Source organism: Cyprinus carpio, chromosome B7, assembly GCF_018340385.1.
Source record: "Cyprinus carpio isolate SPL01 chromosome B7, ASM1834038v1, whole genome shotgun sequence".
Taxonomy (NCBI): Eukaryota; Metazoa; Chordata; class Actinopteri; order Cypriniformes; family Cyprinidae; genus Cyprinus; species Cyprinus carpio.
In genome coordinates this window covers 34,313,896-34,327,649 of record NC_056603.1, presented here as the reverse complement: position 1 = coordinate 34,327,649, position 13,754 = coordinate 34,313,896, and the positions used below count along the sequence as shown (strand labels likewise).

The 13,754-nt window shown below is 42.4% G+C and overlaps 1 protein-coding gene across 21 annotated transcripts in view; it reads right to left on the bottom strand.

The window, feature by feature from the left end:
• Positions 1–13,754, bottom strand: part of LOC109103604 (collagen alpha-1(XXV) chain) — a 527,306-nt gene that overhangs the window by 103,947 nt on the left and 409,605 nt on the right. For all 21 annotated transcript variants that reach the window (XR_006155246.1, XM_042728382.1, XM_042728388.1 and 18 more), the window contains 2 exons: positions 12,403–12,435; positions 12,288–12,323 (listed from right to left, as the gene is read on the bottom strand). Coding sequence is in view for 20 of the 21 variants with exons in the window: in XM_042728382.1 (XP_042584316.1) it covers positions 12,288–12,323; positions 12,403–12,435 (69 nt within the window). In the remaining variant the exon portion in view is untranslated. The remainder of the gene's footprint in view (positions 1–12,287; positions 12,324–12,402; positions 12,436–13,754) is intronic.

Genomic DNA, 13,754 nt, shown 5'->3' with positions numbered 1-13,754 from the left:
AAGGCCAGCAGGTTGTAAGCATACAAAAGTATACAAGCAAACAAACCAAAACAGCAACAAGCATTAGCTCATGCCTATTTGAGCATTCTTTGAATTACAACCCACCCCCCCCCCCCCCACCCTCGCAGCTCCCGCAACATCAGTCTACAGTCATGGCCAGAAGTTTTGTCAGTGACAAAAATTTTGTGTTTTGCAAAGTTTGCTGCTTCAGTATTTGTAGATTATTTTTCCATGTTCCTATGGTATATTGAAAAACAATGATAAGCATATTATAACTTTTTAAGGCTTCTATTGTCATCAAAATTATATAATTAGTCAATATTTACAGTGTTGACCCTTGTCCTTAATAACCTTTGCCTGGCCACAGATCCAAAATTTCAATGTAATAATCTTCGAGCCACTTCTTTATCACTCTTGCTTTGTGACATGGTGCTCCATCATGCTAGAAAATGCATGGATCATCACCAAATTGATTGTTGAAAGAAGTCGCTCTTTCATGATGTTTTGATACCATTTTTTATTCATGGCAGTGTTTTTGGGCAAAATTATGAGAGAGCCCACTTCCTTGGTTGAAAGCAACCCCACACATGGATGGTCTCATTATGCTTCACTGTTGGCACGTCACAGGACTCATGGCAGTGTTCACCCTTTGTTCTCCAAACATTCCATTTTCTAGATGTCCCAAATGGTCGGAAAAGAGCTTCATCAGAGAAAATATCTTTCCAATCCTTGTACTCCCTGCAGAATTTCAGTCTGTCCTTGACGTTTTTCTTGGAGAGAAGTGGCTTCTTTGCTTTCCTTCTTGACACCAGGCTTTTGTCCAAAATCTTGGCCTCACTGTGCGTGCAGATGCTCTCACACCAACCTGCTGCCATTCCTGAGCGAGCTCTGCAGTCGTGGTGACACGATTCCATAGCTGACTCCTCAGAAAGTGACGGTCCTGGTGCTTGCTGGAGACTCTGGGACATCCTGAAGACTTCTTCACTGCAGTAGAACCTCTCTCCTTGAGGTTTTTGATGATCTGGTTAATGGTTCTTTCAGGTGCAATATTCTTATAGCAATTTCCTTGCATGTGAGGGCATCTTGATGGTAAGCGATGATGGCTGCACATGTTTCTTTGGAGGTAACCATTGCTAACTAGAACACAATGATTGGAAGTGCATCTTCCCTCCTTTTATAGCAATCAGTCTGATCTTACTATCTAATTAGTCTTGACTAGTACTCATGCACTTTCACATGTGCTGCTGATATGATTAGTCAGTTAATGTTAGCTGGTCATTTTGTGGCACAATCAAAAAACAGTGAAATTACTTTTATTACTTTAATTACACAATTAATGTTTTGTGTAAAGTAAAATTTTTTGGCCAATAAAGCTTTTAGCAATTATTTAAAATGAATCTGGGCCCGTATTTATAAAGCCTCTGAGAATTAGAACGCTGCTAAGAACTGACTTAAAGAACAGGTCATATGGTATTTTAAAGTGTCCTGATATTGTGTTTGAGTCCCCTACAACAGGTTTAAATGCTGAGTCATTTGCCAATAATTTCGAAACGATTTGTTCCAAGCAAGTTCGGAGCAAACCCCTCCCTTCCATAAGCCTAGTCTGCTCTGACTGGTCAGCTGGCCAAGCCTGCTGTGAATGGCACAGAGACGAGTCCTTGAGCCAGTTATATGCTCTTGGGGAGTTAGCCAGCACTACAATTGACAAAGCACCTTTACATAAAACAGTAATATAGTGCTCCAATCCGTTCTTATAATAATGACATAATGACATAAAAATACAAAAACACTTAGGCAAGCGAATCGTGCACACAGCTAAAGTTTAGCTGCTAAACTGTGAACACTTGATGGATACGTGAAACTGATGAAACAATACAGTTTGTAAACCAAAATATGTCTACTGCAATGTTTGAAGAACAACAGACAAAAGACGCTCTGTCTTAACTTTTAATCAGAATGCAGAACAGCTTTATAGGAGCACCATTAACTAACTCGCTTGTCTCTCCCACATTAACCCTATATCTGCCGGTGCAGCACAATAAACAGCAATTTCACAATGATTATAAAGTCTGTGTGCTACACTACATTCTTTAATTATTAAACGAAGTAATTAGAACAACATCAGTCTACAATAATCAACACAATCTTAGGAAATAGTGGGTTCACAGTGAATTATCAGAACTACTTCAGTAAGACAGTAATATTGTGCTTTAGCTGGAAACCTAAAGCTGCACTAGGTATACATTACATATTATTACAAAAAAAATTTTGAGCACTCAATTGAAAATGTACACAACATATCAATCATACTTACAGGTTGTGGTTTGGAGAGCTTGTTAGTCCAAATTAAGAAGATTAGAAGTCAACACAGAAAAAAGCCAAGATAAGAGAATCAGTCCTTGGTAAAATGACATGCACAAAACAAAAGGTTTGAATGGTATTTCTGTGGTATCCATGAACACAGCGTCTTCTCAACATCATGTAAACACAATAACTAGCGGGAGTGTTTGTGGGCAGGTCAGACTCTGTTCGTATTTCACAGACATGGCAGGGATTATGCAAATGTGTTACCCAGTGACAGACTGGCGCACTATATTACTGTTTTATGTAAAGGTGCTTTGTCAATTGTAGCGCTGGCTAACTGGCTCAAGGACTCCTCTCTGTGCCAATCACAACAGGCTTGGCCAGCTGACCAATTAGAGCAGAGTAGGCTTATGGAAGGGAGGGGTTTGCTCCTAACTTGCTTGGAACAAATCGTTTAGAAATCATTGGCAAAGGACTCTAATATTAAATGTATATTTTGAGAAAATAAAATTTTTTTCTGACCTTAGATGCATTTAAACCTGTTGTAGGGGACTCCAACACAATATTAGGACACTTTAAAATACAATATGACCTGCTCTTTAAGTGTAAAAAAGTTCTTGGGTCAAAGCTACGCTTAAAAGTTATTTATCAAGCATCTCAGTCATAATTTAAGCAAAGTGTAGGACTAAATCTTATGTGTCAGACTTAGAGTTGATTCACAATACTTTGCTGTGCCACAAATGGGATTTTGGATGATGAAATACACAATGACCAATCACTGAATAGATTTCTTTATTTAAGAATATTCTCAGATAAATTTACATTGAATAGTTAAATTCCTAATAGGAGTTCACATTCAACACACATGTGACAATAAAGAAGAGAATAAGAGAATACCTTATGGCAAGGAAACTTTTTCTTTGATGATAGCAAGATGATTATTATTATCTGTCAAAATTATAGGCGCCTATCTTTAGTGATGCAGCATGGAGAGCTGCTTCAGAAACTTGCAACGGTGCAGCTGGTGAGTAACCGTGATCAGCTCCGGGCTGTGTCGGAGCAGTAACGCACCGCAGACGTGTGCAGTGTAAATAAGGGGTAAGAGATTGATTCATTCATGATACAGTGTAGGTAGCTTCACTGATTATAACGGGAGTGTAACGGGAGTTAAAGAGCATATAATAATCACGATAGACTGAAGTCATTTATGATGTTCTTTGGTAATGTAAATATTCTTTGCTCGTTTTCTGTTTGAATAACTAAGGAAACATAACGGTTTGATTAACTGCTCGTCGTCAATTATTTTAAGAACATTGTTCCTCTACTGAAAGATTCTTGCATTTCTCTATTTCCTTAGTGCCATCACAAACCCCTACTGGCAACTCCTAACCACTTGAGAGACCTCTCAAGCTGTCTTAAATAACTGGGAGAGTAAGAGTGATTCTTAGCTTTAAGAAATTTGATAACGTCTCGGTTATGTATGGTAACCCTCGTTCCCTGAAGGAGGGAACAGAGACGTCACGTCAGTGATGGATGACTTGGGATATCCCTTCGATAGACCAATCTACTTTGATTGTAAACTAAACAAGCCAATGCACATTGGGATGCAATTATTGCATCCAGCTGCAGCTGATCACAGCATGGGTATAAGGTGGCAGCAGGTGCAATTCATACCAGGTTTTCACTGTGGAGGATTCTCGACGTCAGGTCGGTGACTGACGAATTGAGATTCCTACCAAAGCGACATGGATGCTGCCCCTTCCAGTGCCCTGTGCAAGCCACCTGCACTCCTTTTTGGTGTAGGCCAGGGCTTGCAACAAAAGTTCCACTCACCATTGTCAAAGCACTACCCACTCAGTGAGATTGGATAACACTGGAAAAACATACCCATTTCACTTGGAACAGGGACACTGCAGAAGCTCCATCCTTCCTGAAGGAGGTCTCAGGAGGAAATACACATATGAACATCCGTTTAGGTGCGTATGGAAAATTGGAGGTGATTGTAACCCTCTTTGAAATGGCAGAAGTCTGCCGGGAAAACACAGGCTCTGAGGTTATACCGTGTACTTTACACATATGTGATCCACTTAGGTCTCACATATGGAATCTAGCCTTCTACCGGTTCTCAAGGATTCAGTGAATGAAAGCCTGGTACCGGACACTCCACTACATCTGGCTGCCGAGGGGATGGAGGAGCTCGACAGGGTCTACGATATGGACTCTCTGGAGAGGTTTTAGCAAACCGACACTAACGGGGCCTCTCAGTGCCACTACCCATTTGAGGTGAGAACACAGGAGGATACCGGCTCCACACAAAGGCTATAGAATCTAGTGAACGTGTTGGGGGTCGCCCAGCCCGCAGCTCTACAAATATCTGCCAGCGAGGCACCACGAGCCAGTGCCCAGGAGGATGCAACACTTCTAGTAGAGTGAGCTCACAACCTGAACGGGCAGGGCACACCTTGTGCCTGATAAGCCAGGGTGATGGCATCCACTATCCAGTGGGCCATCCTCTGCTTTGAGATGACATTCCCCTTCTGCCGGCCTCGATAACAGACAAAGAGCTGGACTGAGGTCCTAAAGTTTTGTGTCCGGTCTACGTAGCATCTGAGGGCTCGGACGGGACAGAGTAAAACTAGGGCTGGGTCTGCCTCCTCCGGGGGCAGGCAGCGCCTGCAGGTTCACCATCTGAACCCTAAAGGGAGTCATGGGAACCTTGGTCACATAGCCGAGCGGGGGCCTTAGGATTGAGTGGGGGTCATTTTGGCATATATCTGGGCAGGAGTCTTGGATGGGAGATGCCTGCAGGTCCCCTACCCTCTTGATGGAGGCCAGTGCAAGCAGGTCCCAAGAGGGTATGGAGGGGCGCCGGGAAGGATTCAACCTCCTGGCCCCTCTAAGGAACCTGATGACCAGGTTATGCTTACCCACCGACTTCCCTTCTACGGGGTCATGGTACACAGCAATCGGAGCAACCTGGACTTTGAGGGTGGAGGGAGACAGCCTTTGCTCCAGCCCTTGCTGCAAAAAAGAAAGCATGACCCTGATCGGGCATCTCCGGGGGTCTTCTTGATGAGAAGAGCACCACTTGATGAACAGGTTCCACTTTAGTGCATTAGTGTGTCTCATAGACGGTGTTCTCTTTGAAGTGATGGTGTCCACTACCTCTTGGGGTAGGTCACCTAGAACATCCACGTCCTGTCCAGGGACCAGACATGAAGTTTCCAGAGGTCTGCACGCAGGTGCCATAGGGTGCCCCGTCTCTGAGTCAGTAGATCCTTCCTGACTCAGAATCCGCCAGGGAGGTGCTTTTTTGAGGAGCACTAGGGAACCAGATCCGAGTGGGCCAATACGGCGCCACAAGCAGAGGTGGGTAGTAACGAGTTACATTTACTTCGTTACATTTACTTGAGTAATTTTTTTGGGTAACTAATACTTTTGAAATATATTTAAAGATGGGCACTTTTACTCTTACTTAAGTAAATTTTTGGGGAAAAATCTGTACTTTTACTTCGTTACTGTGGGCGACGCTCCCCTCGTTACTTTATCTTAATGCAATAAAAGTTATAAATGCTTCAGTTTATACCAAACGTGCCGTCTACTTTTCTCTGGGCAATGAGCGATGCTCATTTGCGAGTGATTCATTCTTTTAAATCAATTCTATTCAAAGGCTTGATCAAACTAGTTGGGTAACCAGTGAATTGGTTCGTGAATCAGTTTGAATGATTTGTTCAGTTCCCTGCCGCACACTGAGCGTCTGAAGCAGTTCACTCAGAGTTGTAACAGAAAGTTCAAGAACATCATGAGCGTTGAAAACGTGGCTTTGGATCTGCAATGAATTAAAAGCAAATCTGCAAAGGTTATTGTTTGCTAGCGATGAAGATCTTTATTAGATGAACAGCGCATGTGCTGTCTATGGTTCAACAGGTACAACTAAGGCTACATTCGATTACAGTACACGATACCACTATGACATTAGTTTGTTGTATGTGTAACTTATAACAGAGGCGTCATGCCCCCTCAGATTTTTGAGCCAAGTGGATTTTGAATGCAGCTTCCAAAAGACAAAAAAATAGCCGATTAATATTTTCTGTATTTGATACAATCATGCTGGCGTGAGAACGTTCAGTGAATCATATCATCAGCTGCTAAATTCAGATCCGCGTTTGCTGGCTGGCGCTGAGCCAGAGACAGATGCGTTTTTCCAGCACTGCGCATTATAACCAATCACACAAGATTCTGGTGAGCTTATGAATGCAATGACCTATCAAAGGTGTTCCAATGAGTCATCGCTAAAATGCCGGTGCTTCCTTCACTCACTCGCTGACTGAATACCTCTTTCTGGCGAATTCTCTCGTCAGAAACAACAAAGTGCAGATGTGTGTACAAATCTATAAATAAGATATTGATTTCACAGTGTTAACAGTTTCAGTGATTTTAATGGGAGTTTTTGAGAGTGATTGAACTCTAGACTGTCAGCGAAAATCTTTTTTGATAATGTAAATGTTCTTTGATAATGTAAATGTTCTTTGCTCTCTTTCTGTACAATGAAAGATTAGTAGCCTAACTTACAACGGTTTTATATCACATTAACTTTCAATGTTATATTCACATTTAATATAAATATATGAAATATGATATATGAAAAATATGTTATGGCATGACACCCATATCTGTTAATTAAGTAAACAGACAGGATTTTATGCATGGTTAATAGATTACATTATTAGGCTACTTTGACCATCGCATATTATCTAACATAATCTATGAAGGTGAGAATCAAGATATTTCATGATATAGTTCATGCGTCTTGTAATGTTTCTTATAAAAATGAAAAAAATAAATAATGCTTAGTAATAATTTGCCAATATGCTGTTGTAGTGCCTGTGTGTCACATGACGACCCCCCCACTCGCGCCCCCTCAAAAATAATGAGTGCATGAATCCCCTGCTTATACATTAAATAAAATATTCTTTTTACATTAAATAAGCTGTCACAGGGTATGAAATAAATACCCTCCAAACCCGCGTTAGCTCTGTTCCAGGAGGAATGCCTTTGGCTAGACACAATTAACATTGATATTTCCAAAATATTTACGCTTGCATAAATAAACATATGTTTACATTTTGCAGAACAGATGGAAGAAGATCTGTCAGTGTGCATTTGGTTCGTTATGTTCAGATGTTTGGTTACTTAGCGGTCATGTGAGGAGTTTTCACTCTTCTCTGTGTCAGAGGTTATTTATACATATATAATACATCCTTTTTTTAAGTTTTGCTGCTTAATATTTTTTTGGAACAAGTGACATTTTGTTTAGGATTCTTTGATGAATAGAAAGCTAAAGAGAACATCACTGATAGACAATCAACATATTGGAATGATATCTGAAGGATTATGCGACACTGGAGACTGGAGTAAAGGCTGATGAAATATATATATATATATATACACACACACACACACACACACACACACATTTTATCTATATATCCAAATAAAAATAGACTATAGATATTCAGTATATGACCCAAAGTAACTAGTAACTAACTACTTGAGTAGATTTTATATGTCCGATACTTATCCGTAATAGTTTATCCATAACTATTCAGACTAGTATTTTTACTTTTACTTGAGTAAATATTTCTATAAGTACTTTTACTTTTACTTGAGTACAGTTTTTGGGTACTCTACCTACCTCTGGCCACAAGCAAGACCTGCTCCTCGTCCTCCCTGACCTTGCACAGCGTCTGTGTGAGAAGGCTCACTGGGGAAAGCGCATACTTGCGCAGACCTCATGGCCAGCTGTGTGCCAATGCGTCTGTGCCGAGTGTTCCCTCGGTCAGGGAGTAGAACAACTAGCAGTGAGAGGTCTCTGGGAAGACTCCAAAGGAGGAGGTGTCGGGCGAGCTGTGACATGCGACGGGAGGGCAGACCACCTTGCCACTTGATGTACGCAACGGTCGCTGTGTTGTCCGTTCAGACCAGCACATGCTTGCCTCGTAAGCGCCCTTTGAGATGATTCAATGCAAGGAACACTGCTTACAACTTCATACCGAGGAAAAGAGATCCTCTGCATTAGGGAGAGTTTGCTCTTTTCCCAGTTGACCTGAAGACCCAACAGGCTGAGGTGCCAGAGCACCAGTCCCTGTGCTGGCACAACTGATCCCGAGATGGTGCTATTACAAGACAATCAACTAGATAGTTTGAGGATGCGAACACTCTGCTCTCTATGGGGAACAAGGGCCCACCTCCGTGACTTTCGTGAAGACACAGGGAGACAGGGATAGCCCAAAGGACAGGACCTTGTACTGATATGCCCGTCCCTCAAACGCAAGCTGCAGAAATGGTCTGTGGTGCATAAGGATCGACACATGAAAGTCAGACAGGGACAGAGGTACCCGAAGATGCGTTTCTGCGTCAACATCTTGAACAGTAACCGATGAAGGGCCCGGTTCAAAATTTGCAGGTCCACTGCCTTTCTTGGGTACAATGAAGTAAGGGCTGTAAAACCACTTTCTTGCATATTGGCCTCTATCGCATTCTTCACCAGTAGGACTGTGATCTCCACCCACAGGATAGGAGCATCGGCCCTCCTTCACTGCTGTGAAGCCGATGCCGCTGAACTTGGGGGGGCGCCGGGTGAACTGAATCGCGTAGCCGAGGCTGATGGTCCACAGAAGCCAGCAAGATGGGCTGGGTAGCACTAGCCAGGCACCCAGATACCGTGCAAACAGGACCAACGGAACCCCCGCTGTACCCGCAGTGGGGCAACAAGGTGGAATGCAGGGACCCAACTTGGGTGGCTTGTGAGCGGACCGAAGAGAGGTTTGAGTGTGTGGTGCAACGCTTACCTGGTTCCACAGCTTGGCATAGGGTGTGTAAGTAGGGCCTTTGTTGACGCTCTCGAACTGCCCGCTGCTGCCGGCTGGCGAAGGAGGAGGATGAGTGAGGTCCAGTGTTGGGCTGTCTGCAACTCTCCTTGCCTTCCTGGGACCCAGAGATAGTGAAAACTGTTCTTTCATAGAGAATTTGGGTACTGTCGACCGTGAGGCCGATGGTGGGCTAAAACAAAACAAAACATTCGCTTGCTCTTCCTTTTGCAGCCAGATTTGACTGGGGCGTGGACAGGTGGGGCTGCCTGCCCTATGCCTGGCTCAACGATGCTCCTTGGCTGGATACTGAGCGGGAGCGGGGGTGGATGCAGGGGGCCTCCCTTGGTGAAGAGCAGACTGGGGCGCTGCGGCCCGGCGGATGGGTGGAGGCAGCAGCTGCCTGCCGGGGCAGGATGTATTGGATTGCCTCTGTCTGCTTCTGTGCAGCCGAGAACTGCTGGGCAAAGCTCTTGACCGTGTCACCAAAGAAGCCGGTCTGAGACACACAGGGGCGTTGAGGAACCGTACCTTGTCTGTGTCCCTCATGTCAGCCAGACACAGCCAGAGATGGCTTTCCTAGACAACAAGCGTGGATATCGCATGACCCAGAGAAACTTCTGGTGACTTTCGTTGCTCAGAGTGTGAGGTCAGTGGCGGGTTTGGAACTCTTTCAGAACTTCCAGATCGTGACCACACTCGTGCAGGTCCTTCAGTGCATTGGCCTGGTGCACCTCCAGTAAGCCACATAGGCACTGCCGGTTAGATCAGATGAATGCCTACATGACTGTGAAGGGAACAACGGGTCTTCCGGCCAGGGTGGCAGTGCAGACGAATCTTCCTCACCAAAGAGCTCTCCCTCCGATGCAGTGATCGACATCCGGTCATCGGGAAGGGCGCCACTGGTACACTCTTTACAGAGGGCCCAGCATGTTCCATGGGCTGCCCAACTGGATCGGAGGTGTTGGAGGAGTGATGGGCCCCGAGGTTGGTTCCCTGAAGGGTTTGCCACCACTGTGACCCTTAGACCGCCCGTGCTACTGCCGGAAGTAGTTTTCGCCTGGCAGCCACCAGGACAAGCCTTAGATCGTGGCAGAGGCAATGGAACGCCACCCCCTGGAGGTAGCGAAGCCTGGTCCGCAGCTCTGAGACGCTCATCTTCCCGCAGTGGGAACATGATTCATCCGTGAAAGCCACCTTAGCGTGTTTAATGCCCAGACACGTGAGGCAGCGATTGTGACCATCATCCGGTGCCAGCTAATGACCGCATCCAGAACGGGTGAAATTGCATCCTTATAAGGACTATCTGTCGTCTTTATAAAGACACACCCATGAAGCTCTTTTAGAGAAAGTTGCTCTTTTAGAGAAATGCTCTTTCAGTGCTGAGGCGCACAGGGGATTTGGCCGCTTGCAGTACAACAGGGTGTAGTAGTTCAGCCTGAATTGCACAAACCGCTCGACACAGAACGACCATGGCGCCGTACCGCCAACACCAGAAGCTTCCAAGAGTGCGTTGAACTCGTAGCTCACTTGAAGACACTGGATGGAGCAGAAGGATGTTGTCGCTTGGCTCCGAAACGAAAGCTGGTATGCATTAAACTTGCTGCCTTCTTATACTCACATGTGACTGACTGGAAGGGAATTTGCTTTTATACTTAAGTTTGAAAGTAGGAGTAAATTTAATGAATTCTCAGCTCTTAAGACTAAACTGGCACTTTGAGAAGCTTAATAAATAAAGTGCCAAGATCACTCTACACAATAATCTAAAAACAATGTGAATGAACACCACAACAGCTTAAGCAGCAAATTTTGCAAAACACAAAATTTATGTCACTGCCAAAACTTTTTGACATGACTGTATATTAGGGCTATAAACTTTTATCCCAACACTTTCATTATTAATGTTTGCAACAAGGAAACATAGCCTGCTGTGTAGACTGTTTGTGAAGCGGTTTCAAACATAAAACTTTACATGATGAGCACTGTTCTTTCTGGATCAGCGGCTGCACAAATGCAGGTTTAAATATTCAGATGTGTTTGTGATTTCAAAGGGTTTAATAGAATCACCATTATTTAGGAATGCAGTCTCACATGTATGCACATTTAATCATGAAAAGATTGTGAATCTGATTGAAAAACATGTAATCTTTTCATGATTAAACATGCATACATGTGAGACTTGTAGCCTATGTATTTTTCTAGCCCATGTCATATTTGTACCAGACCTCAAAAGTAACCCGGGCAACAACCCATGATAACCCATAACTATAAAGATAACAATATTAGAGTCTACACCAGCAAACGATATTGTCTGTTTATTCTAAGCACATGTGCATCTGCCGCTTTAAATTCTCGAACTCGTTATAGCAGGACGGATTCTGATTGACTGTCAATCTTTGTATCGTTCATCAGCTGGAAAAAAAAATTGTTCTGGAAGTGATTTCAACGATATCGTTTCTGTGTCTTTATGGTATCTTTATAGTTGTGGTGTGGACTCTGCTATTCTTTAATGTTGAGAACGATTTTTAGAACTATATCTTTATCGTTATTTATAGCTATCGTGCTTGGTGTGAATGGGCCTTTAGAGTAGAACTCAAACTGTTCTCTTGGATTTCATACTGAATTTGGACCGGATTATTTATTCAGAGAAAACAGTGTTTTACTGGACAGAACAAGAACAAGTAATAAAGTGTGATTCAAAACTACAAAAATACAAAGTAGACAAACTGTAATGCCATGGTGTAGATTTATGCTTTTTATCAGGTGGAGAAATGTGTTCTCAGTTCATCTGAGAATGGGCTATAAAGTTGTCCTTGCTAAAAAGACTTTCTTTTTTTGTCAGGTTGGTGCCTGAGATTCACATGCTTATAAGCAGCAAGAAAATGTTGGTAAGCTTTGCCTTTTACAGACATAAGGTGCAAAAAAGTTAGAACACTATAAAGCTCTTTCGTTAATCATTAATGACAACATGTTTAAAACATATTAAAACATTAAAACAAATGATCAGTGTTCTCAATTAATGAATCAGCTGTCATTAAGACACATTGTTCCAAACAATATCTTTCATAAGTGAATACTTTGGCTAGGAGTAAAATATGAGCTCTGCAATTTTACCTTTTGACCTCCACGCCCTGGCTCGCCAGGCTCACCCTGTAATAAGAATGCTTATAGAAGGATTTATTAAAAACACAGACTTAGAAACAAAAATATTTCTGAGGTCCTGTCTTACCTTGATTCCAGCAGCAGAGGATCCAGCATCACCCTGTGAGAGATATAAAAGGTAGGAATTTTGTAGTGAGGTCATGAGCATCATGGAGCAAGTTCATGGAGGGCGTTCTGTTCATTTAAGGTTAGCTTCTGTTTTAATGGACATCAGTTAGTACCTTGATTGTTTGTTTGTTTGTTTGTTTGTTTATATAGCACAGTTTAATACAACTCGTTGCCCAAAGTGCTTCACAATCACAAGCTAAGAAACACAAGAAGATAGCAAAAATGTATACACCCACGTCACATAAACACTCATAAACATTAACCCATTTAAAAAAGCTCCCCGTTTGTATTCAAAAGATGTTGTTTTAACATAGCTTTGAACATGGGATTTGGCAGATCAAATAGATTGAGGGAGGTCATTCAACAGTTCAGGGCCTGCTCGAGAAAAAGCTCTGTCATCTCTATGTTTATATTTTGTCCTAGTAGCACAAAACAGATGTTGATTTTCTGATCTCAAGGATCTAGAGGGGGTGTAGATTGCCACCATACTGGCCAAATACACAGGAGCTAGATTGTGCAAGGCCTTAAAAACAAAAATGAGCATCTTATAAATAATTCTGAGTCATACTGGCAACCACTTTAATGCAATTTATAACAGAGTCACAGATTCATATTTCTTTGCCGACTTGATCATTTTTGCTGCTGCGTTTTGGATTTTCTGTAAACGCATAAGTGCTCGAACATCAACTCCTTAATAGAAGGAAATTACAATAATCCATTCGAGAAAAGACAATGGCAGTAATTGGTTTCTCAAAATCTGAACTGGATATAAATGGTTTAGTCTTAGCTAACAGACGTAAATTAAAAAAAAAAATTAAAACCAAGATCTCACCACAGTATTAATTTGTTTGTCCAACTTTAAATAACTATCCAGAACAAATCCCAGATTTTTTTTTACACTAGATTTAACAAAACCAATCAAAGAACTTGCATTTGAGCACTGAAGCACATCATGCTTTCTAGGGCTGAACACAATAAGTCCACATTTGTTTTCGTTAAGCTTAAAAAAACTGCAGCCATCCAGTCCTTAACATTGTGTAAGCAAGCTGATAGAGCGTCAAGTGAATTTGAATTTAAGTCTCTCACAGGCAAATAAATCTGCGTATCATCAGCATAACAATGGAATGATACTTTATATTCTGAAAAATAGCCCCCAACAGTAGCATATAAATGGAAAAAAGAATTGGAGCAAGAATTGATCCTTGGAGGACTCCCCAAGGAAGATGGAATCTTTTAGAATTACAGCCCCTAAAACTAACGGAAAAAAATCTGTCAATGAGATTAGATTTAAACCATTTAAGAACATTACCT